The following is a 24,786-nucleotide window of genomic DNA, read 5'->3' as shown; positions in this document are numbered from 1 at the left end:
CTTCTAGGATTATTCCTTAGCCAGTCAGGGGCTGAGCCAGAAGGCGAACCCTAGCTTCTTCTGACTTCCAAAAGCTGAACTCTGAAATAGCATCAGTAGTATAGATAGAAGGGCATTTGTGCCTGGCCCTTTATTAAACTTCTTGAGAGAAGCTCTGTCCAAAAGAAATATAATGTGAGCCACATATGAGAGCCACAGCTGAATCTTCTTTGAATTGTGGTAAAATACACATACCATAAAATTTACCATTGTAACTATTTTTAAGTGTGTAATTCAGTGGCATTTACTGTGTTGGGCTACCATCACTGACCATTTCCAGAAATTTCTCATCATCCCAAACAGAAACTCTGTACTCACTAAACTCTAACTCTCCATCCTTCCATCCCCCCCAGCCCCTGACTGCCTATACTCTACTTTTTCTCTCTATGAGTTTGTCTATTCTAGGTACCTCATAAAAGTAGAATCATACAGTATTTGCCTATTTGTGTCTGACTTACTTTACTTGGCATGTTTTCAAGCCTCTTCCATGTAGCATGTATCAGAATTGCATTCCTTTTTAAGACTGAATGGTATTCCATTTTACATATTTACCACATTTTGTTTATCCATTCATCTATTGATGGACGTCTGGGTTGTCTCACACATGAATTTTTAAATATTTTAGTAGCCACATTAAAAGAAATCAAGAGGGGGGCACCTGGGTGGCTCAGCCAGTTAAGCTTCTGACTTCAGCTCAGGTTGTGATCTCACAGGTCGTGAGTTCAAGCCCTGGGTTGGGCTCTGCGCTGACAGCTCGGAGGCTGGAGTCTGCTTCCGATTCTGTGTCTCCCTCTCTCTCTGCCCCTCCCCCATTTGTGCTCTCTCTCTCTCTCTCTCTCTCTCTCTCTCTCAAACATAAATAAGCATTAATTTTTTTAAAGAAATCAAAAGGAACAGGTGAGATTAATCTTACCATTTTGATTTAACTCAATATGTCCAAATTATCTTTTCAACATACAAACACTGTGAACTTATTAATAATACATTTCACATCCTTTATTTAGTACTATGTCTTGGAAATCCAGGGTGTATTGTATATTGGCAACATATCTAAATCTGGCCTAACCATATTTCAGGTGCTCAATGAACACATGAGGCTCTGGTTACCACACTGGACAGCTCTACCCCAGAGATTTAGTCGGGGGCTTTCTCTTTAATGATGTTCCATTGAGCCCCAAACCTTAGTGATGTAAATTTCTTAGTTAGTTTCTATGACATTTAAAGTTCCCTTATCAACTGTCCATAATTAACGTGTTTCTTTGTAACGCTAGGTATTGTGAAAGATAGGGGGGAATATCACATGGTCAAGATTAGGCCCAAGATATAAGGTAAAGAATAATACAAGGTAATACATTAGTCTTTGCCAAGAAAAGAGGTATACATAATGGCAAGTGTATCTGGAGCAAATATCCAGTTCCAAAACTAAAGAATTTTTCTTCTGATTTGTGAATTTTTTTACATGCAGTTTATGAAAGTTTAAAAAATCATTTTCCTTGAGTGTTTAACACATTATCTTGATGGTAAAGGATATAAAGACATGAAGTCTGAAATCTAATAGGAAACCTGGGATGATAACAGAAGAATGAATTAAGGAGATGTCTTTTATTAAAATTTTTTTAAATGTTTATATATTTATTTTGAGAGAGAGAGAGCACAGGTGAGGTGGGGGGGCAGAGAGAGAGAATCCCAAGCAGGCTCCAAGCTGTCAGTACAGACCCCGACGCGGGGCTCAAACTCATGAACCTTGAGATCATGACCTGAGCCCAAATCAAGAGTTGGATGCTTAACTGACTGAGCAACCCAGGCACCCCAAGGAGAGGGCTTTTAATATCGGAATCATTAAGGAAGAAAGGATGACATTTATTTATAAAACGACAGCCTCTCATATGCCATGCCCTGTACTCAGTATACACTCACATTGAACTCTATGACATTATCAAGCATTCAACGGTTTTTGATCTACAAAACTGTCAGTTTCATCGGGTTCAGCCTAATACATTATTTCATCATGCATGTGACGTTAGCAAATTCTTCATGAAAACTTCAAGAGGAGCCTAGAAGACTGTGTACAACTTAGAGAGGCTAAAGAATTTTTCTTCTGATTTGTGAATTTTTTATATGTAGTTTATGAAAGTTTAAAAAATCATTTTCCTTGAGTGCTTGAGAAAAAGGCATGGCTCTTCCTGGAGGATGGCAGAAGATAGAAGGAAGGGAGTTAATGTTATAATAACAGCAGTGATGATGGTGATAGTCACTGTGTCTTCAGTGCTTACAATGTGACAGACACTGTCCTAGGCCTTTAATATACAGAATCACAGTTAACCCTTAGTCCAACCTTGTGAGAAGGGCATTTTTATTCCCATTTGGAGACTTAGATGCTGAGACTCGGGGAGACAGACTGGGCCCAGATCACCCTGTGGTTTCTGACTCCAGAGCACCCATCAACCATCCAGGTTTACCGGGGACTGAGGGGTTCCACGAACAGGGAGCTTTTCTTTTTTTTTTTTTTCTTTTTTTTTTTTTTTTAATTTTTTTTTTTTTCAACATTTTTTATTTATTTTTGGGACAGAGAGAGACAGAGCATGAACGGGGGAGGGGCAGAGAGAGAGGGAGACACAGAATCAGAAACAGGCTCCAGGCTCCAAGCCATCAGCCCAGAGCCTGACGCGGGGCTCGAACTCACAGACCGCGAGATCGTGACCTGGCTGAAGTCGGACGCCTAACCGACTGCGCCACCCAGGCGCCCCTGGGAGCTTTTCATTTAAAAACTGGGATGGTCCTGGGCAAACCAGGACAAGTTGGTCGCCCTCCTGTCAGAGGTCTTCTTACTCTATAATGGCAACCTCGGACTCTTTGCTCACCAGCCTAGAGAGGCCATTCCATTAAGCACAAGGCACTGATATTTTTTTCCAATTTTTCAAGCTTTCTCACTGTGGGCCCTGGTCAATGGGAACATTTTCTTAGTGGAGTAGTAGTTTAAACACATGTCAGCAACCACATCTCTATGGTGAAGTCGGGTGTAGTGTTTAGTGGGGAGGCTGCACGGCCTGGTCAGTGTCCTTGCCCAAGTTCTCATCCTGGTCTAGAAGCTGCAGCCTGCATAAGATGATACCGTTATTTTTTATTAACATCTAACTGAAATTTAGCATTTTATTTGATTATAAATATAGGCAACACACCACAGTACTGTACATAAATTGTAGATGTTTTCACTTCACAGTACAGAGGTTGCAATAGTTCAAACTATCATTTAAACTTGTCACCGCTTTAGGGATGCCTGGGTGGGGGGCCTAGTCGGTTAAGCATCCGACTTCAGCCCAGGTCATGATCTCGTGGTTCATGAGTTTGATTCCCAAGTCAGGCTCTGTGCAGACAGCACAGAGACTGCTTTGGATCCTCTGTCCCCTTTGGACTCTCTGCCTCTCCCACACTTGCACACGTGCTCTCTCTCTCTCTCTCTCTCTCTCTCTCTCTCCTCTCTCTCTCTCTCAAAAATAAACATAAAAAAACACCCAAAAACCTGATCACCGCTTTAAAATGACATAAATTTTCAGACCTACTGCTAGGCCTTGATATTTAATGTATTCACAAAAATCTATACTACTGATCTGTCTTGGGGAAAAATGGATAAATGGAATTCAATATAATTACTTTGCCTTGAAATTTTATGCTCTTTCTTTTACACATTTAAAAACATTATTCTGAGAAGAAGTCCATGGCCTACAAGAGGTTAAGAGGGGTGACAAATGAACCTTCTTAGATCAACATCAATAGATTTCACTTCACTCCAACACCACTTCACCAATCTGTTGCTTCTTTAGAGAAACTACCCGGCTCTCAAGATCGAATCCAAGGCTCTCTCTCAGGCTCTAAACTAATCCAGTTCAGTGGAAGGGTATTGGGCCACAATCGACTAAATTTAGAAAATAAACATAGTCACCCTCTAAGCAGCGAGGGACAGGGTTTTAAACTCTGGAAGGAAGAAGGCTCCCCTCACTCTGTCCAGCCCGCCCATTCCTTCACAGGCAATTTTTTCCCCCCTGACCAATTGTGAGAGTCCCTTTGTGAATTACATGTCTGGATTAGTTTGCTGAACAATTGCCTCTTCTTAGTTAGCCTCTGATTGTCCTTGCTTTTGTGACTCAAAAATCCTTAATCTTATTTGAATGCAATTTAATTCCCTAGAGAGCTGAGTCTTTAGTCTCTTAGTTTTATAAAGTGAGTGCTTAGGGAAAATGCATGAGAGCTGACACGGTACTCCTTCAAAGCTAGGTCAATCTACCAAGGAAATAATTAGATAAATGTGCACGCCAATTGGGGAGAGGAGGAGGAAAAGAATTTCTCTACAAATTACTTTTAGGACATTTAAGTGGAATTGAATTAGAATGTCAAGGGCCAGACAGCTCTCAGGAGGTCATTTGATCTAGTCCCCTGTTGCTGGGCAAGAGCACAGATGTGAAAATCTAGCCCATACTTAAAAAGCTTTAGAAAGGAGAGCAAACATTTTACCTAAGCAGGTCCTGCAAGGTAGGTAGAAGAAGGTTGTGGATTTACAGGAATATTTGTAGTAAACCAAATAATATCATGTAGCTCATCAATTAACTAGTCAATTAATTAAACACATATTTATTGAGCCCCTGCCATGTGTCAGAGACTGTCCTGGGCACTTGAGAAATATCACTGAGCTTACGTTCCAGTGGGGGAAAGACACGAAAACAATAAACCTAGTAAGAAAATTATAAGGAATGTTGGAAAGAGATAAGCACATTGAAAAATGGTGGGGGGCGGGCAGGGAAGAGTATCTTAATAAAGTTGTAAGCATAAATGGGTTATTACATGTTAATAGGAGTAGAATAGAGCCAAGGGTGGTAAATTCTCAATAAATAAGATAAATATTATATATTTAGTAATATGTATCACATATATGTGTATATATGTGACATTTTGTTTAGTATCTTATACTAGATGGGCTTGCTTAGGTGCAAGAGCCAGAAATAGGCTTTGCCTAATATAAGCAAAATAGGAATTTTATTAGAAGGGTGGTGTGGGCAGCTCTGAAGAACCAGAACTCATCAGGAACCCAATGCCTGTAGAGAACCCTTCACGACCTTGCAGGGTGAGAAAAGCAAGGAAGCACAGAGCCCGACACAGGGCTCGAACTCACGAACTACAAGAACTCTAGGTTTCAGCTCAGATCATGTTCTTTTAGTTCGTGAGGTTGAGCCCTGTGTCGGGCTCTGTGCTGACAGTGTTTGGGATTCTCTCTTTCTGTCCCTCCCCCACTCATGCTCTCTCTCTCTCTCTCTCTCTCTCTCTCTCTCAAAATAAATAAAAAAACTTAAAAATAATCTCTGAAAGGACATTGGTGGAAAAATGGTGCAGTGAGACAAAGATAATCTCATCCTAATTAATAATCTGACCTAGGTGTATAAAATGGATTGGGTTTACAAAAAAAGTTACTGGGGGAGGATATTACACACCCTAAATACTAGCTATAACCCAATATGATGCCAAATTTATTGAATGAGTTTTAATTTAGAACATATAATACTCATTATAATCTTCCTAGCTCAAAAACGTTATCAAATCTTAGTAGGAATGGGTAGAGTATAATCACAGCCATGGTAAATTCACTCTCGAAAACCTACAAATGGATTCTGGAGAATTCGATCATCTCTGATGAGGGAATTACTGTTCCTTCCAAGTAACAGGTGAAGTGAACAGATGAAGGGTGACAGATGAAGTGAAAGCAAACCAAACCATACATGTTCTCTTGACTTTGGATGATCTCTTTTCAAACCAAACAAAACCAATGTTGGGTTCAACAATTTCCCCTGCCCTTGGCTTCACTCAGTACCAACACTTGTTGCCGCCCTTGTTTAGGTCTGTCCACATGTGTATAGCTTGACACAAGAACTTGTCTATTACCCAACATGAAACATGACCACATTCAAGCAGAAAGGTACAGGGGCTCTGTGGTCTATTAAAATGTGCTGTAGTGTATCTAAGAGCATAATTACCAGTTCATTGTGATTTACAAAAACTTTCTCATCGGAGACATAATAACTAAACACAAAGTAATTCTACTTGAGTAGTTCAAGCACTTGATTTGTCCCTTTGAATTTCTGCCAATACATATGAAGCTACGATCTATTTGCCACACTACCACCATCTGTATATTTTATTTCCTATCTCTGGGCACATAGACTCCCTTATCCTCATGCAGCTTCTTTTTGGATAGAAATCTCACACTTTTCAATGAATCATGCTTACTTCGCATGTCAACGTGATGCAGGTGTGTGAAGATTTAGAGGAAGGATTTGAGTCTGAAATACAAACAATTTGGGTTTCAGATATGGTAAGCCGGAGAGACTTATTTTTTATGACCGAATGGAATAGTAATATATTTGGACATATGGAATTCACGTTATGTCTCATTTTCTTCAATGCTGCTGGCAGGAAAGCTGTAGCTAGAGAAATGGTTTTCTTTTCCCCTGTGGTTTTGCTTAGGCAGTAGAGACTCACCAATCAACATTTGGTTCTCACATCGATCCTCTGCTCAGGCTAAAGAGTCATAGGCGGCCAATTAATAATAGGATCTTCTACTGTCAAGTTTTGGGGGGAGTCAAAGCTGTTTACACACAGACTCATTATCCATTCTCGACCTTGCCACATGCAGGGAGTACCTAGAGAGAGGTGGTAAGGAAATAGTTGTAGAGGGGAAAAATCTGAGCCACCGATATTAAGTGTCTACTTCAAGAATAGAGTATTAGGAGCCAGATCTCCTTCTCAACTCCTTAAAGGCCTCAGAGCCAAAAAGGAACATAGAGATGATCCTAGACAGTGCTTGTTGAAGTGTGATGTATTCGCACATGTTGGTAGGCACAGCTCACTGATGAGATGCTGGTAGGGCAGGCATTGTTCTAAGCGCTGTACGTGTAATAACTCACAGTAACATGCTTAAATGGATTCACATTATCTTGATTTTACGGATGAGGAAACTGAGGCACAGGTACGTTAAATGGCTTGCCCATCAACACAAAGCCAGCAAGTGGCAGAGCTGGGATTTGAACCCAGGCTATCTGGCTCCAGGGTCTGCTCTCAGCTGCTACACTGTACCTACTGGTTTCACATGTGTCTATATTAATGTATATTTGAAACAAAAAGATAACTATTATAGCTCTGGACAAGTCCAAGGCATGCAAGGTATTGGTAATCCATTTGGCATAGCTATGGCGTCCAGACATACCTGTGAATGGGTCGAACCTCAAGTGACAGGATCTTCACAATAACACGTTGGAGTAACACATCTACATTAAATGACAGATTTATTTTAAATTTGTAGATTTATACAGATATACTGAATATCTGCGCATTTGGCTTTATTCTTTCCAGGGCTGTACTGCAGGGATATTTTCCCCCCTTAAACAGCAAAAATGTTGAGGGCTGTGTAAGAATGATTAACTGGGAGAAACATTGATTCTAGTCCAAATCTCCTAATTTGGAAGTAAGGAATTGAAAGCCTGGGCGGTAAAGCACCTGCTGAAAGTAACACAGTTAATTGATGTTGACAATAATGATTTTTTTTGTGAGCTCTTACTATGTAGCAGGTACCATTTTAAGTGTTGTTATAAGGCTTATGATATTTAAATCTAATTACAACTTTTATGGTAAACACTACTGTGTTACCTCCATTTTACAGGCAGGTAAACTGAGGCTGACATAAAGTATAATCTGCCATGCGGTCACACAGCGGTAAGAGATGGAGCTGGACTTGAACCTTAGCTTTTCTAATTCCAGAACCTAAGATGTCACCTCTGCCACTACACTTCCACCCGTGTGAAGTGTTAGCAGTTCATCACAAAGCAAGTCCCTATCTAGATTTCTTTCAACGTCACATGGCCTGCCACTGCCTCTGCGTACTGAGATGAACTGCTGCAAAACATAACTTCAGAAGGAAGAGATGGGGTGTATGATTCTGAAGGGTACCCTCCCCTCTCAAAATAACCATTTGAAAAGTTTCAAAATAAATGCTGTTCCAAGCAGAACGCTATTAAAACGCTATTAACTCACCTGCCATAATAGCAAACATTCTTTGTTTGAATGCAATGAGATAATGCCATTAGAACACCAAAGGAAAAATGTTTAACGGTACATCCGTAAACGTTTTGTAATACCATGATGTTTTCCTAACAATAGGATGTAACTTGTTACAGGTGAGCCAGATATAAGTTCACTTCCCTAAGAATTCTCCCTCTCAAGCTTCTCCTGCTCCAGCCCTCATCTTGTTTTCTATTTCTGACTTTTACAAGGCACTGATAACGATTTCAATAACAAACAGTGGCCTGTAGGTAAGGCTTTCATCAGAAAGAGGATCTCAAGGTTTTCTTTATAAGCAGCACCTTGATTAACTGCCACTCTTTGGTGATGATAAAATGAAGCCAAGTTAATAATTTTCTGTTCTCATTTCCAGTTGAAGACAATGGCCACAGAGGAAATATGAATGCTTGGTTTGCAGGCTTTAAAGCCTGAGAGTCTGCTAAAAAAGTAGAATCCAGAGAAGTAAAGCTGCTGTGTAAACGTGAGAAAATCTACAGAGTAGGAGAGTTTCCTGAGGTTTCTGTCATCACAGCCACGTGAGCCAATCGTTAGCTCCATTTGACAGACTCGGGGAACTGAGGCCATACAACCAGCAGGGAGCGGACCTGAGGTGGGCACCCATGTGCACTTGCTTGTAAATGTGCACTCTTGGCGTCGTTCCGGGCTGAGGCAGGAGGGGAACCAGCAAATGCACAAGGGAGCCCTTGGAACACACACATCCCTGCTGATGACCCTCTCCTTCTCACTTCAGTTTCCCAAACATTTCCTGTGATTAAGGAAGGGAATTAATTATTGATGAGGCAGCAGGCCAGCACAGATAGAAATCCCACTCGGACTGGACACGTTGCCCCTGTGGAGAGCTGGGATTACCGTGGAGGAGAATCGTTTTGCTCTTCCTTCAAGAAAAGGCCTGAACAATTGGTCAGCGCCCAGCAGCCTGGTCTTTGGGCCCAAATGGGCATGGCTCTAATTAAAGGCTGTTACTCAGGCCACCTGGTCTGTTCTCTCCCCGTGAAGTGCATTGCGCCAAAAGGTATATCACGTCAAGGTAGAAAGTGGAAATCTAACAAAACGTTTCATCGCTGAATATTGGGATGTGCCACAGTGCAAAGAAAGATCACTCATTCCAGCCAGTGGAATGCATTTAATATTGTCCAATCCTAAGAAGGACTGACTGCAAGATCCAAGCTGAATGGTATCCAGACATCTTAGCATGGCCCACAAGGTCTTCCATGATGTGCCTTCGCTGATCTCGGCTTCCCCACGAGGTCATGATCATCCCGCCCCAAGGCCTGTGCCATTCCCTGGGCTGGACTACCTTCTCCACCGATCTCAGGGATGGCTCCCATTGGTTCCAGTTTCAGCTGAAAATGTCACCTTCTCAGAGACCTCTTCCTCTGTCCCAGGGCACAGCCTTTCACATGACCCTGTCATTTCTCGTCTTTGTAACATCGAGTCTGTGTGAATACCTCTGCTTTGATTTCCGCTGCCGTCTGTCTCCATCACTAAAATGAAACTCCCTGAAAGTAGGAATGGTCTGTGGTCTGCAGGTGGTACCTTAGCATCTAGAATAGTGCCAGGCATGAAGCAGATGCTCAGTAATACTTGTGATGTTTTAATTAATGACGCCAAGGGCATAAATAGAGATTATATAATGGCCTTTGTATTTATTTGCAATAGAAGAAACTTCAATGAAAAGGGAAGGGGCATATGTAATGGCGAAGGCTATCAGTGAATTTATGATTGCCTGGATCTTTATGAGTCTTAATTGAAATCTCACCAAACTAACACCTATTCACCTTTCAACTCGGAAGCAGAGCTCACTCCCTTCTGGAAGCTTCCCCAACCAACATATTTTCTTCAGTCTTGCTTCGTCACTTATACTTCTTCAATGATTGCACTAATCACACTATACTATAACTTCCAGCTTCCTAGTTTGCCTTCACCACCGGATTGTTTTTGTCTTGCATACTGCATGGTACTTTGTTGTTACCCAGTAATTAAAAATAAATAAGATAGGGGCACCTGGCTGGCCTAGTCAGAGGAGAATGTGACTCTTGAACACAGGGTTGTGGGTTCGAGCCCCACATTGGGTGTGGAGATTACTTCAAAATAAAATATTTAACAAAATAAATAAAACCAAACAAACTGAACCCAGCCAAACAAAATAAGATAAAAGAAGATGAAATAAGATAAAAGAAAAGAAAAGAAAAGGAAAGAAAATGAGATAAAATAAAATAAAATAAAATAAAATAAAAAATAAAATAAAATAAAGGGATGCTTATGACATGGTTTTAAAGGAAAGCTGTAAGTTGCCACTGGAGGACTTTTCACCGACTGTTAAAGTGTCTAATAAACCCCCTGTGCCCAGAAATCACTCGGGCTCTCTCCCCTTTTTGAGTGATTACCAAGAGGCATTATAACCCTCTGGGGAGTCTTAGCTCCCAGACTCTGCCATTTAGAGTGTAATGTAAGAAGTCCGTTTCTGGAAGGAACACCGTGCATGGTGGTACCTTCCAGCATAGTGAAAACTCGAAAAATAGGGTGGTCTCAGCCAGGGGTCAAATTGCAGATACAATGCTTTATGTATCTGGCAGTGCTCTAGAGACAAATACATAATCACCGAGGTATGCGATCTGGTCGGAAAATTCAGGCCAGATAGAATGACATGGGTAGAAACGCACTCGCACACAAACACACGTAACAATGAGCACTCTTATTTGTAAAAACCACATGAAGGGATGGCAGTTCCCTACCTCTGAAGTGATTTATAAATTAAAATAATTGCCTCTTTGAACTGTTCAGATATTAATTGACCTATCACTAATGTATGCACGGTCCCCAAACCATCCAAACATTACCTAAACATTTTTATTCCCTTTATTCTGGATATCCAAAAAAACCACAAAAATAGGCTCTTTGTTCTGATGCCAAGGGCCATAAAGGAAAAGCCATCATCTTTGATGACTTTGCTGTTCTTATTCTATTTCTTCCTCAAATTAATTCTAAGTGAAATAGTGAGTACTCTGAGCTTGAATAAGCCTTCCCACTTCCCTCCCCTTCTAACAATCTCATCCCAGCGCACACGGATCCAGTTCTGGCTCAGATTTCTGGTAATGAGAGCAGGGCAATTCATTATTTTTTCTATTAATTTTAGCTTTGGGTACATATCCCAAACCACCCCAGATTGTGGGTGGCAGGCATTTCCTTCCTACGTAGAATGAGGGAGAAACTATACATTGGCCAAGGCCCAGATGTGCATAGACTGGAACAAGTTTCCTGGGGGCCCATTCCGCAAAGGGTGATCTTGACCTAAATTGAAAGGCAGGCAGAAAAGCATAGCGCTTAAGACAGGAGCTTTAGAGCAGTAGTTCCAAACCAGAGGCGATTTTGCATCCCACCCCCAGGGCAAATATGGCAAAATCCGGACACATTGTTGGTTGTTACAACTTGGCAGCAGTTGGCAGGGGTGGGAGGGTGGGGTGTGGAGGGGAGTGCCAGTGGCACCTAATAAGCACTAAGGATAGTGCTCAATCCTACGATGCCCAAGACAGCCCCCACAACAAAGGACTATCCAGCCCAAAATGTCAAAAGTGCTGAGGTTGAGAACTCTACCCTAGAGTCCAAAACATTTGAATTCACATTCCCACTCTGCTCTTTTATGGCTGGGACCGTGGGCCATGTTTCCTGATCTCTCCAAGCCTCAGATTTCTCTTCTGCCAATGGAGATAATGATAAAATACCCACTCTGCTGGCCTTCTGTCAAGGCTGGCACTGGTGAGGGGTTGAAAGTACAATTTATTTTCATTTCTCTATTAACGTATTCGTTTAAGTTTGTTTTTGAGATGGAGACAGTGCAAGAGGGGGAGGGGCAGAGAGAAAGGGAGGCAGAATCCCAAGCAGGCTCCATGCTGTCAGCACAGAGCTGGACATGGGGCTCGAACTCACAAAACCTTGAGAACATGACCTGAGCCAAAACCAAGAGTCAGACACTCAGTGGACTGAGCCACCCAGTCTCCCCTGATGTATTTTATTTTTTAAATGTATTTTCATTTACTACATAATTATTGTAAGAATCAAGTACTTTTTAAAATTTTATTTTTTGTTTTATTCCATTTTGTTTATGAAAAAATGGTTTTATGTTTATTTTTATTTTTGAGAGAGAGAGAGAGAGAGACAGAGCACCAGCAGGGGAGGGGCAGAGAGAGAGGGAGACACAGAATCTGAAGCAGGCTCCAGGCTCTGAGCTGTCAGCACAGAGCCCGACACAGGGCTTGAACCCATGAACCCTGAGATCATGACCTGAGCTGAAGTTGGATGCTTAACCAACTAAACCACCCAGGCGCCCCTATTCTAGTTTGATTTAGAAAGAGAGTATGTGCAAGTCAGGGAGAAAGGCAGAGGAAGAGAGAGTGAGAGAGAGAGAGAGAAAGAGAGAGAGAGAGAGAGAGAGAGAGAGAGAGAGAGAATCTTAAGCAGGTTCCACACTCAGCAGAGTCCAACACAGGGCTCAATCCCATGACCCAGGCATCATGACCTAGGCCGAAATCAAGAGTCAGACGCTCAACCAACTGAGCCACCCAGGTGCCCCAAGTACTTTTTCTTTTTTAAAGTAAGTTCTACACCCAGTGTGGGTCTTGAACTCACAACCCCGAGATCAAGAGTCACATGTTCTAGCGACTGAGCCAGCCAGGCATCCCTCTATTAATGAATTTTAAATGAAAACACAAATTGCCACAACTTGAGGGGAACTGTCAACTTTTAAATTTCAGTTCCAAACCCAAGTTTTACTTTGTCTTTATATTAATGCAAAATGCATGATTCAATGGAAGGGTACAGAAATGCAGAATTCAATCTATAAAATAGAAAGATCTGGCAATAATTGACTCTTCATTTGGTGTGGCTAAGTAACACTAATTTCAAAATGTCAAAAACCCATTCTGTTTTGAGTCAATAATAGGAAAAAACAATTATGAATAGATATGTTTTCCAGCCTCTACCCAGATCCATGGTTGCAAAGTCAGAAATACAGGACTACTTGCTTGAGTTTAAGGAGTTAAAAAAGTCCCAAGTTTCTAGTGGGCAAAGACACAGCATTTTCAAAATGCTTAAGAGAGTAGAAGAAAATGGACATCTAAGTCACATTCTGCTATGCTTCCATGTGATGTTAATATGGAATATCAGTTTAAGCAAATATGACTGCTGTACAAAGTTTAATATTTATTTGAATGTGAAATCAATGTGGTCTTATAACACGTTTACACGAAAATTGTCCTGAAACTGTTATTTACAATCCGAAATCTTTTGGTATTATATAGAAATAGTGTGCTAGTGCTTTGTATCAACTGAAAATACTGTTCCCAGATAATCTGATGTGTGAAAATCACGGCCTCCCGATACTTCTGAAAGTCACAACTCACCCTTCCTTGTACTGGCTCTTACTTAACAGACTAACGAGGATAGTCCTGGGGTGCCTGGATTAATACAGTTAGTCCTGGATTCTCTCTCTCTCTCTCCTTCTGCCCCCTCCCCTGCCCTCTCTCACGTACATGTGCTCACTCCCTTTCAAAATAAAAAATAAAAATTAAATAACAATTTTTAAAAAAGAGGACAGTCTTTCTGGTCATTCTACAGTATTTCCTGAGTGCTAACTATGCGTGCCCACTATGACAGGTGCTGGGGATAGGTCATGTTTTGCAACATTCAAATGGTCAGGAGATAGCATAGCTTGGAGAGTGAGTTCTCAGATTCAGGAGTCGAAGAAAGGTGGCTTGATTTCTGGTTAAGCCATGTGTTAGCTGGTGACCCTCTGGCCACCTATCAAACTTGCCAGAGGCTCAGTTTCCTCAGCTGAAAAAGAGGCTGATAGAGTTTTTTTTCCCTTTTGTTAAAAAAAAAAATGCCAGTACAAAGCACTGAGCATGGAGCTTGCTATTTATTAAGAAAAGTGCTCAAAAACCAGTTATGTTAGGGGCACCTGGGTGGCTCAGTCGGTTAAGCGGCGGACTTCAGCTCAGGTCATGATCTCACAGTCCGTGATTTCAAGCCCCGCGTCGGGCTCTGTGCTGACAGCTCAGAGCCTGGAGCCTATTTCGGATTCTGTGTCTCCCTCTCTCTGACCCTCCCCCGTTCATGCTCTGTCTCTCTCTGTCCCAAAAATAAATAAACGTTAAAAAAAAAAAACAGTTATGTTATTATAAGGGCCACTATGCTATTTTTACAGCCCAGAAATGGCCCAGTTTTGGAAAATGGAGGCCGTGTTTCTACATCAATGGGAGAATTTAAAAAGCATTACAAATGGGAGGCTGAATAAACCATATTTCTTACAGTAACGTGTATACGCTTACCAAATGGAGCCAGCTGTCACAAAAACAATCCAAGGTTGTTGTTGCTGCTTTTTGTTTTAATTCTTAAACTTCTGATGGCCAACTGGATGCTTAATCCAGTAGCTGGACGAGCTTCTCCACATTGCACTGTTTACATATTTTCTTCAGACATGGGTAGTATTATGAAACAAACCCTTCAGTTTGCACACATTCAGAGCTGCTCTCTAACTTCACTCTGACAAATGTATTTTTTTAATGTTTATTATTTTTGAGAGAGAGAGAGAGAGAGAGAGAGAGAGAAACAGAGCATGAGTGGGGGAGGGGCAGAGAGAGAGGGAGACACAGAATCAGAAGCAGGCTCCAGGCTCTGTCAGCACAGAGCCCAACGCGAGGCTCGAACTCATGAGCTGTGAGATCATGACCTGAGCCAAAGTTGGATGCTTAACCAACTGAGACACCCAGGTGCCCCCCGATAAATGTATTTTTTATAGACAGCCAACTCATGACAAAATACTCAATGGTCGTGAAGAAGAAACACAAATGGTAAATAGCACTTACTGTTTTTCTTATTAAAAAAAAAGGCAATACGTGGTTTCTTGTGAAAAATATAAAAAACACAAAAGGAAGAATATAAAACACTCACCTCTAATCTCAAGGACCAGAGAGAGTTTTTTCTTTTCCGTGCATGCGTGTGCATGTGCGTGTATGCGTTTGTAGGCATACACATTGAATGCTACTCTCCCTCAACAAACTTTTCCTATTTCATTTTATCCTTGATTGGGATCACCAGATGTTACCATACTAAAAACAGAGCTCAGCAAACTCTTTCTGTGAAGGGCCACATAGTAAATATGTCGGACTTTGTGGGCCATGTCATCTCTGTCACAACTATTTGATTCTGCCATGGTAGCATGAGAGCCACCATAAACAATCTGTAAATGAACGTGGCTGGATTTTGCTCACTGCAGGCTAGATTTCTCCCCAGCCCGTATTTTGCCGACTCTTGTACAAGAGCCTCATGGATAGTTATGATAGATTATTAAGCATAATTATACCCTAGTGTTATCACTAAGCATATTTTGTTATAACGCTTCCAAGGAAAAACTATGGCTCTTTAATCTCGTAGAGCGCTTTTTAAAATTTATTTTTTATTTGATTTTTTTTAAGTAATCTCCACAACTACTGTGGGGTTCGAACTCACACCCAGAGATCAAGAGTCACACGCCCCACCAACTGAGCCAGCTGGGCACCCAATGCCTTAGGCGATTTCTTAAAGGGTTATCACGTGAGCGAGTATTTTGAGAAATTAAATATAAACGAAAGATAACCAGGCATGAAAGGAAACAAGTTTTCTGGAGGTCAATTAAAAATGCAAAGGACTCCTGACACGGCTCATAATTAAGTGTGCGCTTGTTTCCCCTGAGCTCGTCGTGTTGTTTGGGGAGCAGCATTCCCAGGGAATGCAGGAAGAGGTGGCCTGTTTCTCCTGGCTACCAGAGTCTTTGTGTTGCCTTACGTGAATAGTGTGAATCCAAATCTCTGTCGCAGCTGCTCCCAAGATCCAGTAGCTTTCTCAAATAATAACATCATTTGTTACTAAATGGTTCAAATGGGGGAAAGGAAGTCCTTGAATGGATTCCTTTGTGTTTCATTCTGTGGAAACAGAGAGGCATGGGTTATAGGTTGTGCTCTGTGGGAAGCTAAGTCAGGGTCAAATATTAGCATTTAGGAGGTTGATTAGGAAGTGCTCTTGGGATCAACACCTGGGGACGGGATGGGACAAAAGCAGGATGGGGCAGAGAGAGGTTGGGCTGTTCTGCATTCTCAGCAAAAGCTCAGCAGACCCCAGTGGGAGCTCTAGAGCTGGGGAGACCCTGCGACATCGTCCTGAGTTGGAGAGAGGAGGCCTGGCCTTTCCAGTGGTGTTGACCAGGTACTGGCAGAGGGCAAGGTAGCGTCCCTCAGCGGTCTTTTCCCAAAGTGGGCAGACAACCAAGGGTGCTTTCTAGCAGGGAGGATAAGTCCTTCAACCCCGAAGGAAGTTTATGGGTGGCGTGTCAGGGCACCTACTGTCTCCAGGGTTAACTCGAGATGAGAAACTTACCCAAGTCAATATTCTGTTCTTAGTTTGAAAAACCAATGTTTTAGGGGTAGTGTGGCATTTTAGCTCAGGATTAATTAAGCCATTTGGTTTAGTGATTTCACTGAGTCATTACTTCAGTTTCAAGACCTGCCAACTCTCTCTGTGCAAGGCACTGTCAGTGCATGTTAAGTTAGATACAAAAACAACTTCAAGGCCTAGGTCTTGTCCTCGGGGACCTGATAGTCTCTTCGGAGAATGCTGACACTTGAGATTCAAGGATTTTGAAGTGGTGACAAGTCTTGGGGATGATGTAGCAATTCTTGGGCTTAAAAAACCACGCTTCACCCAACCCAAATTCATGCAAAAGAATTCCCATTTTACTTTTTTAAGCCACTACCCTTTATAAGTTTATTAATAAATGGCATCAGTAATAATCATGGCTCCGTTTCTGCTGCAGGGAAGCCTGGGGTAATAAACAGAGTAGAGATGTGTGGCAAGACTTGGAGACTGGTATCATGGCCAAGATTTATTATCTCCAATAGACACTTAGTTATCTAAAGTCCCCTGTGCCAGCTACCCCAGCTTTCAATACTGTGATCTAGCATCTTCTTTGGGGTGTCACTTTTTTCTTCCCCCGAGGGTTGTATATATTTTACCAGCATGTTATAATACATTACAGATATTACCCAAGGGTCCCACTGAATGAGAATCCTATATTCAAAACACACTTTGACTCACAAATGGAATACAGCTTTAGCGCTTTTTCACGTGCAAGTTACAAACGAGATCCCTGTACAATTAAGAAGCCAGAGTGGGACTTTATACTGGCACCTGGAGGGTTGTGGACCAAGTTCAAGAATATGAAAAGGTGTTTGTGGAATTCAGAGGAGAGCAAAAAAGATCTCATTCGGAACACGTAAAATGCCCAAATAACTGCTTCCGTGTGACATACGTGCAAGGCGTATGTAACTACCTGGGGTTTTACGGTTTTTAGGAAATACTGGACGTCAAATATCATGTTCTGCAACAACACAATTCTTTTTTTAAAAAACATTTTTTTTTTTTTTTACAATTTCTGTATTTTTGAGAGACAGAGAGAGACAGAACATGAGTGGGGGAGTGGCACAGAGAGGGACACACAGAATCTGAAACAGGCTCCAGGCTCTGAGCTGTCAGCACAGAGCCCGATGCGGGGCTCGAACCCACAGACTGTGAGATCATGACCTGAGCTGAAGTCGGACGCTTAACCGACCGAGCCACCCAGGTGCCCCACCGCAATAACACAATTCAGTATCAGCGGTTTCGTTTACTCATTATTTATTCCTTCTTTCATTCCATCCAGGCAGCATCACTGATATCGTCTGTGTGGATGGTGCCCCTGGAGCTGGGCAGTACACAGCCTGTACAGCTGCATCCTGGGGCCCCGATTCAACAATATGTACTGGGTGAGTATGTGCCAGGCACTGTGCTGGGTGCTGAGAGCAGAGTGGTGAGCAAGACAGATTTGGATCTTGCCCTCATGGAGCTTTATTTAAATGAAGTCGGAAAAAAAAAACCCCACAAAAAGCAAACAAATACAAGTTGAGATAAGTCCTCTGAAGTATAGGAACAGGATAGGATATGGACCTCTCACAGGGAGATCTAGGCTGGCAGGTAAGAAATTCTGAGGAAGTAACTTTGAAGGGGGGGCCTAAAAGACAAGAATGTGCGTGGATGTGAAAACTGGGATAGGGAAGATCAAGAAGTAGTATGAGATAGCCCCAGAACTGAACGAGACTAGTGTAAACGGGGTGCAGACGTGGGAGCGGGAGGAGATGGGGCTGGAGAAGCAGACAGGGGACAGACCTTCCAGAGCTTCGAAGGCAGTGTTGAGGATTTCGGTCTTCGTCCTAAGAAATATCGGAAGAGGGCACCTGGGTGGCTCAGTTGGTTAAGCGTCTGACTTCATCTCAGGTCATGATCTTGCAGTTCCTGGGTTCGGGCCCCGCGTCGGGCTCTGTGCTGACAGCTCTGAGCTTGGAGCCTGCTTGGGATTCTGCGTCTCCCCTCCTCTCTCTGCACCTCTCCTGCTCATACTGTCTCTCTCGAGGCGGAATTATTTGATGTTAACATCAAAGACCACCGCAATCAAGTGTGGGGTTTGCCTATTAATATGCCATGTAGCTAATAAAATGGTCATTCCCCTTTTATTTACCAGAAGCCTATGTGACAGCCTAAAAGTGAATCCCTCTTTCCTCTTCTGTAACATATAGTACTGACTTGTTTGGGGATATTTGACAGACTAAAATTTAAGCCCTCTTTCCTTTTCCACAATATGTAGTACCAATTCGTTTGGGATTGCAGTGAAAATTCAAAGAGACAATACATAACTAAACCATTTAGCACAATGACTGCTCTGCCATAATTATTGTTAGCTGCTCTTGCTTACTACTGTTAGCCGTACATATGTTAGAGGTTTACGGTAAGAATCACATCCTTTTCCCTCTAAACTGAGAACCAAAATTCGAGAAAATAGATACAGGAATTAAACCAAGAGAGATGAAAGGGTTAGTTTTGTAGCTGATATTGCTAATTGGAAGAACATGGATTGGATTTTCTGTCCACCTCTACCAAATCTAGCAATTGGTATAGCTAAGCCCAGGAAACATTGAAATTGCTTTTTTGCCTCCATCAAAGATGGAGCGGCCCGGACACTGTCCCGTCCCAGGTTGGCTGACATCATGGCAGAACAGAGCCGACCCCTCAGGTGAGTCACAGAGCAGAGAAGTTGAGAGCTCTGATCGTGGCGTTGGACACATGAGCGAACCTGGCCGTGCCATTCATTAGCCAAGAAATACCCAGCTCTCAACGTTTCTGTGACAGTCTTGTCATCTCTAAGAAGCGGATGGTAATGGTACCACCTCACAGGACTGTCATGGGGGTTGAATAGATGAAAATGTTGCTCTCTGGCACATAGAAACTCTAGCAATATATGTTTGTCGCTATCAGTATCGACAAAAAGAATACAGAATACAGAAAGCGTGGCACCCCCATGTTCTCCAGTCCCTCCTGTCAAAGAGGTTACTCTTCTTCCCAAAGAGAAGAGCACGTTAGGAGCAAATACTTCTGAAAGAGAGGTCATGGTCCCATGCATTTTCTTTCTCTACTCTGGATACTAAGCAGAAGGGAATAGGGTTTACCTTCCATATATTTTATCACTTGATATGGGTTTGAAGCTATCCTATCCCTGCAGGTCCCTATGTCCACCTGGAGAGAAGGGACTTTGTCACATTCATTAAATATTCCCATAAAAAGGGCCATGTGCTGTGCTTTGCATCCAGTCACCACTCAATCAATGCATGATGCATTTGAACGTGAGTATCTTTCTCTGGAGATTTTGTTTCCAATATACTACTTGTGAGGGGCTAACGTATGGGGGCAAAATGCAGGCTCTGAACAGAAGTGTGAGGTTCCCACTTGTTTGCTCCCTTTCTTCAAAACAATCGAGCCTTCTGGATCCTGATTTGCGGGACCATCCCGAAACTGCAGGATATCTGACACTGACAAATTTTTTAGCACAGGGCAAACACTTTTTACATTCAACTTCCTCGTGTCTGCTTTTTCCCTGATCTAGAGTTATTGGACTTATATGTCCAAAGCAGAAACAAAGAATTAGAAAAAGTTTACTGTAAGATGAACACCTTGATTTATTTGCTTCCTCCATTTGTATGCTCATAAATTAGGTTTAGCTAAATATACACATAGAGGAAGGATTCAGTGAAATATGGAATGGCAACTGGGGCGCCTGGGTGGCTCAGTTGGTAAGCATTTGACTCTGGATTTCAGCTCAGGTCATGATGTCATGGTTTGTGGGATTGAGCCCTGCATCAGGCATAGTGTGGTGCCTGCTTGGGATTCTCTGTCTCCCTCTCTGTGCACACCACCCCCCACCCCTGCTGCCCGTTCTCTCTGTCTCTCAAAAATAAATAAATAAAACATTAAAAAATATGGTATAGCAACTAGGCAATATATTGTGAGGCTAGTAAATATGAAGATTGTGTGGCTATGTAGAAAACATTCACAAAATAATATTCAATTCAGTAAAGGAGGGCACCATACTGGAGGTATACTATCATTCTAATATATGAAATACATTTCCTTTGTTGTACTAATTACTCTCTGAAATTATTTGCTTGGTATTTATTACCTGCCTCCCCCAATTGCAATGTATGTTCAATGGGATTTTGTCTATTTTGTTTGTCCCGATAATTCCATGGCCTTGTGGCAGGGTTTGGCACACCACGGCCAGCTGGCCAAATCTGACACGCTGCCTGTTTTGTAAATAAAGCTTTATTGAAACACCACCAGCCATCTTTCTTTACATATTGTCTATGACTGTCTTTGCCCTACAATGGCTGACCTGGGCAGTTGTAACAGAGCCTGGGTGGCCCTGGAAATCTCAGTCTTTTACTACGTGGCCCATCATGGAAGATGTTTGCTGATCTCTGGCGTAAACCACTGGCTGACACATGTTAGTGCTTAAGAAGACTTAGAGAATGAATGAGTGAGTCAATGGATAAATGAATACATGTAAATAAAGAGCGACAGAAAATGCTGATAAAGTAAAACGTGTATGAAAGGGATAGAACTATGGTTGACATTCTTGCCTTTTGAAATCCTGAACTGTTTGTTTAGCAACGTTATTCCTTAAACAGAAGTAGAAGAAAAATTTTAAAAGTCATCCTACTATCTTTGTAGATCTCAGAGAATATAGTTTTGAGGTCTGCGGTTCAAGAATTGCTGAAATTCTAGATTACTGAGCTATTCACTCATGTTTTCATTTTTAGTTCAAAAGCAAAGCGCCCTCATTACTAATTATCCTTCTAATTGTGAGTTAACAGTGGGGAAAGCCAGTCCGTGGGGATTACTGGAGAGGCTATGCCACAGCAGACCGTGTGGGTTGTTCAAACATGAATGGAACAGACCCGACTTGTGTAGTAATGTAAATAATATTTACCAACTGGTCATTCATCAGAATTAAATTGATCCAAGGCCCCACGAGGCTTGGTTATCTCAGTCTGTGCTCCAGACATAACATTTACCTGATAACTCACAGGGTCCCCAGGCCAGCTCTGCCCTCCTTAGTGGAGTTCTCCTTCTATCGGCCTTCAAAAAGAGGCTTCTTTGTTTAAAAGTCAATCTGTTGGCCGAGAAAAGAGAAATCAGCATATACCTTTTTAAAAGATCAAGAAACAAAAATAGGATGAGAGAGACATTTTGTTTGCTTCACGTGATGATGAAAATTGGTCTCACACACTGCCTCCATCCATTCCCATGCTCCTGTGAATCTGGTTAGCACTTTTATAACTATTTGCTCATTTGCTTAACACTCCTTTAGGGTCCTATCCAACTACTAGCGGAAGCCAAAAGAGGAAAAGCAATCTATTCACCAAAAGGCTGCATTTTTAAAAGACATTCTGCATACTCCATTTCACAAAGAAACAACGGGACTATGAGCTCTGGGACATTAATTTTTCACAGGCAAGATATTCATCTTTAATGCACACGGCCATAGGTTCAAAAAGTAATGTTAAGCTTGTGTATGTTGGCTGGAGTGATGCTGTTCAAGACTTCCTCCCAGCTCCCTGTTGTACAGGAGTTTTACCCCACTGTGTTCAGTGTTTTCCTTTGCATTTCAGAGCCCTGGAATCAAGTGTAGTTGAGGTTGCATGCTGGATTTTGGTAGAGGCATGTGTTTGCGTGGATTTACCTGTATTTACATCCTTCATTAACAGTGGTGGCAATTATTCTAAAGTAACCCAACAATAAGGTGCAAATTATTTGACCCCTTTGAGCAAAAAGTCAGGAAAAGATCACAATGCCCCAGAAAGAGGCTCGGATACCTGAGTGACCTCATTAAATATGGCTGTCCCATCCCTCCTAGAACTCCTATTTATAATTAATCATTAAAATGGCTAGATTAAGCAGAATCCAATTATGATGAAGGCACAGCTTGCCTCTTTGGAAGAGAAAACGGAAATGCTTCTCTAGCTTGGGGTGATACAGCTCTTTGTACAGGTTCACTTCGGAATTGACCTCGCTTGAGCGGAGATGGGAAAGGTCTTCGAATGAACAGAAGAGGCGGCAGCCCCAATAAAACAGCACTGACATACATAGACACACAGAGAATGAAGACACCGAGTGGGACAGAATGCCAAAGGCATGCAAAAAGTCACGCCGACAGAAATGGAGCAGGGATGCTATTTGTGACTCTGCTTCATAAAACACATATTCACTGAGGCCACTAACATATCTTTCTCCACAATTTCAAATGTAGGATATCACATAAGTCTCTTTTTGCTCTAGACCCAAAGCTGCAGGAAGTCCACCAGCCGTGTACTCTGCTTTTATAAGGTTGAGTATATCCAGATGATGTTAATAAACTTTTAAAAGGGCATTAGTTTCCTGCTATTTCAATGAAAACCACTTGCAAGACGAATTTAAAGCAATAGATCTATTTCTTGTCAACACGTGCCCCTTTTATGCAAATAGGCTACTCTTCTGTAATAGCCAACAAAACAACACACACACATAATCATCAACTGCATGTGACATGGAAGAAAAATGTCAGTGTTGTAAATGTTTAAAGATGAAGAAAATGGAATGTATGCTGGGTGCCATGGTATGCTGTCCAGATTCCCCATTCAGGACCGAGGTTCTTGTTACCTCAATTGCCGTAAGCTCAGAGTCTGGACACTGGAGGCTCTCTCTGGGAAGTGTCAGCCAAATAGTGTCTTTAAAAAAGAAAAGTGTTTATTTATTTATTTATTTTTTATTTATTTATTTATTTTTTTTTTTTTAATTTTTTTTTTTCAACATTTTTTATTTATTTTTGGGACAGAGAGAGACAGAGCATGAACGGGGGAGGGGCAGAGAGAGAGGGAGACACAGAATCAGAAACAGGCTCCAGGCTCCGAGCCATCAGCCCAGAGCCTGACGCGGGGCTCGAACTCACGGACCGCGAGATCGTGACCTGGCTGAAGTCGGACGCCTAACCGACTGCGCCACCCAGGCGCCCCTGTTTATTTATTTTTGAGAGACAGAGGCAGAGCGTGAGCAGGGGACGGGCAGAGAGAGAGGGAGACACAGAAACTGACGCAGGCTCCAGGATCCGAGCTGTCAGCACAGAGCCCGATGCGGGGCTTGAACTCACGAACCGCGAGATCGTGACCTGAGCCAAAGTCAGATGCTTAACAGAGACTGAGCCACCTGGGTGTCCCGATACTGTCTTGTCTTAAGTCATGCCTGTTCCCTAGAGGAAGCTCACAATCCAGTGACTGGTCAATATGTGTGTTGGATGGGAGGGCAGAGAGAGGTGCATAAAGGCCTGACCCCCTGACGTCACGTGACCGCGAGGCCGTTCTAGCAGGAAGCTACTGAGGTCTTGCTGTGACCACATCATGGTTCAGCATCTCCTTGGGCCCAGTTCTACCTCTTGCTTCCTCCTACAGGGTTTAAACTTAAGAGGATTACATGCAGATCTGTAGGTCGGAGCTAATTTCCTAGGGAACCCAACCTAAAATAGTGAAGAATATTCCTTCCCAATCTCTCTTTGATTTTCTTTTCAGCTTTTTATTATGGAAATATGCAAACATACACAAAAGTCAAGAATATAACTCATCAGCCTTATCAACATCTTGCCATTTTTGTTTCATCTAAGCCTTTTTTAAAGCTGTCTTCTTTTCAAGTCAATCATTTTAGCCGTAAATATTTCAGTATGTATCTAACGTATGAAGATGTTCTAAAAGCAATAACCACAATGCTATTATAACATGTAAAATTAACATATAAAAATAATTCCTTAAAACCATCTAAAACCCAACCTGTATCCAAAATTCCTCAGTTGCTTCCAATTTTTTTCTTTTTCTTTTTCTTTTCTTTTCTTTTCTTTTCTTTTCTTTTCTTTTCTTTTCTTTTCTTTTCTTTTCTTTTCTTTTCTTTCTTTCTTTCTTTCTTTCTTTCTTTCTTTCTTTCTTTCTTTCTCTTTCTTTTCTTACAGGGCACAATGATTTGTGATTTGTTATTCCCACTTGAGGACTCATCTTAAGGTAATCATGACTCCTCACCAGCATGCCTACCCTGGCCTTCTATCTGGTCTCCTTGTCTGTACCTCACCTCCCTCTTTGGAAGCCTTTCCCACTGTTGTCAGGTCAGTTTTCCTAAGATTCAGCTCTATTAATGTTTCCCGCCACAAACAGC

The 24,786-nt window shown here is 42.0% G+C and overlaps 1 protein-coding gene across 14 annotated transcripts in view; it reads left to right on the top strand.

The window, feature by feature from the left end:
* Positions 1-24,786, top strand: part of LOC131509943 (uncharacterized) — a 320,351-nt gene that overhangs the window by 149,439 nt on the left and 146,126 nt on the right. For 8 of the 14 annotated variants that reach the window (XM_058726277.1, XM_058726278.1, XM_058726281.1 and 5 more), the window contains one exon: positions 17,891-17,993. In XM_058726277.1, coding sequence (XP_058582260.1) covers positions 17,891-17,993 — 103 coding nt within the window. Of the gene's footprint in view, positions 1-8,512; positions 11,461-17,890; positions 17,994-24,786 lie in introns of those variants that run through there. The other 6 variants (XR_009260805.1, XR_009260804.1, XR_009260809.1 and 3 more) reach the window with 4 other exon arrangements.

Source organism: Neofelis nebulosa, chromosome 4 (assembly GCF_028018385.1).
Source record: "Neofelis nebulosa isolate mNeoNeb1 chromosome 4, mNeoNeb1.pri, whole genome shotgun sequence".
In the NCBI taxonomy this organism is placed as follows: domain Eukaryota; kingdom Metazoa; phylum Chordata; class Mammalia; order Carnivora; family Felidae; genus Neofelis; species Neofelis nebulosa.
The sequence above is the reverse complement of the archived record's forward strand: the minus strand, read 5'-3'. Positions and strand labels throughout refer to the sequence as shown.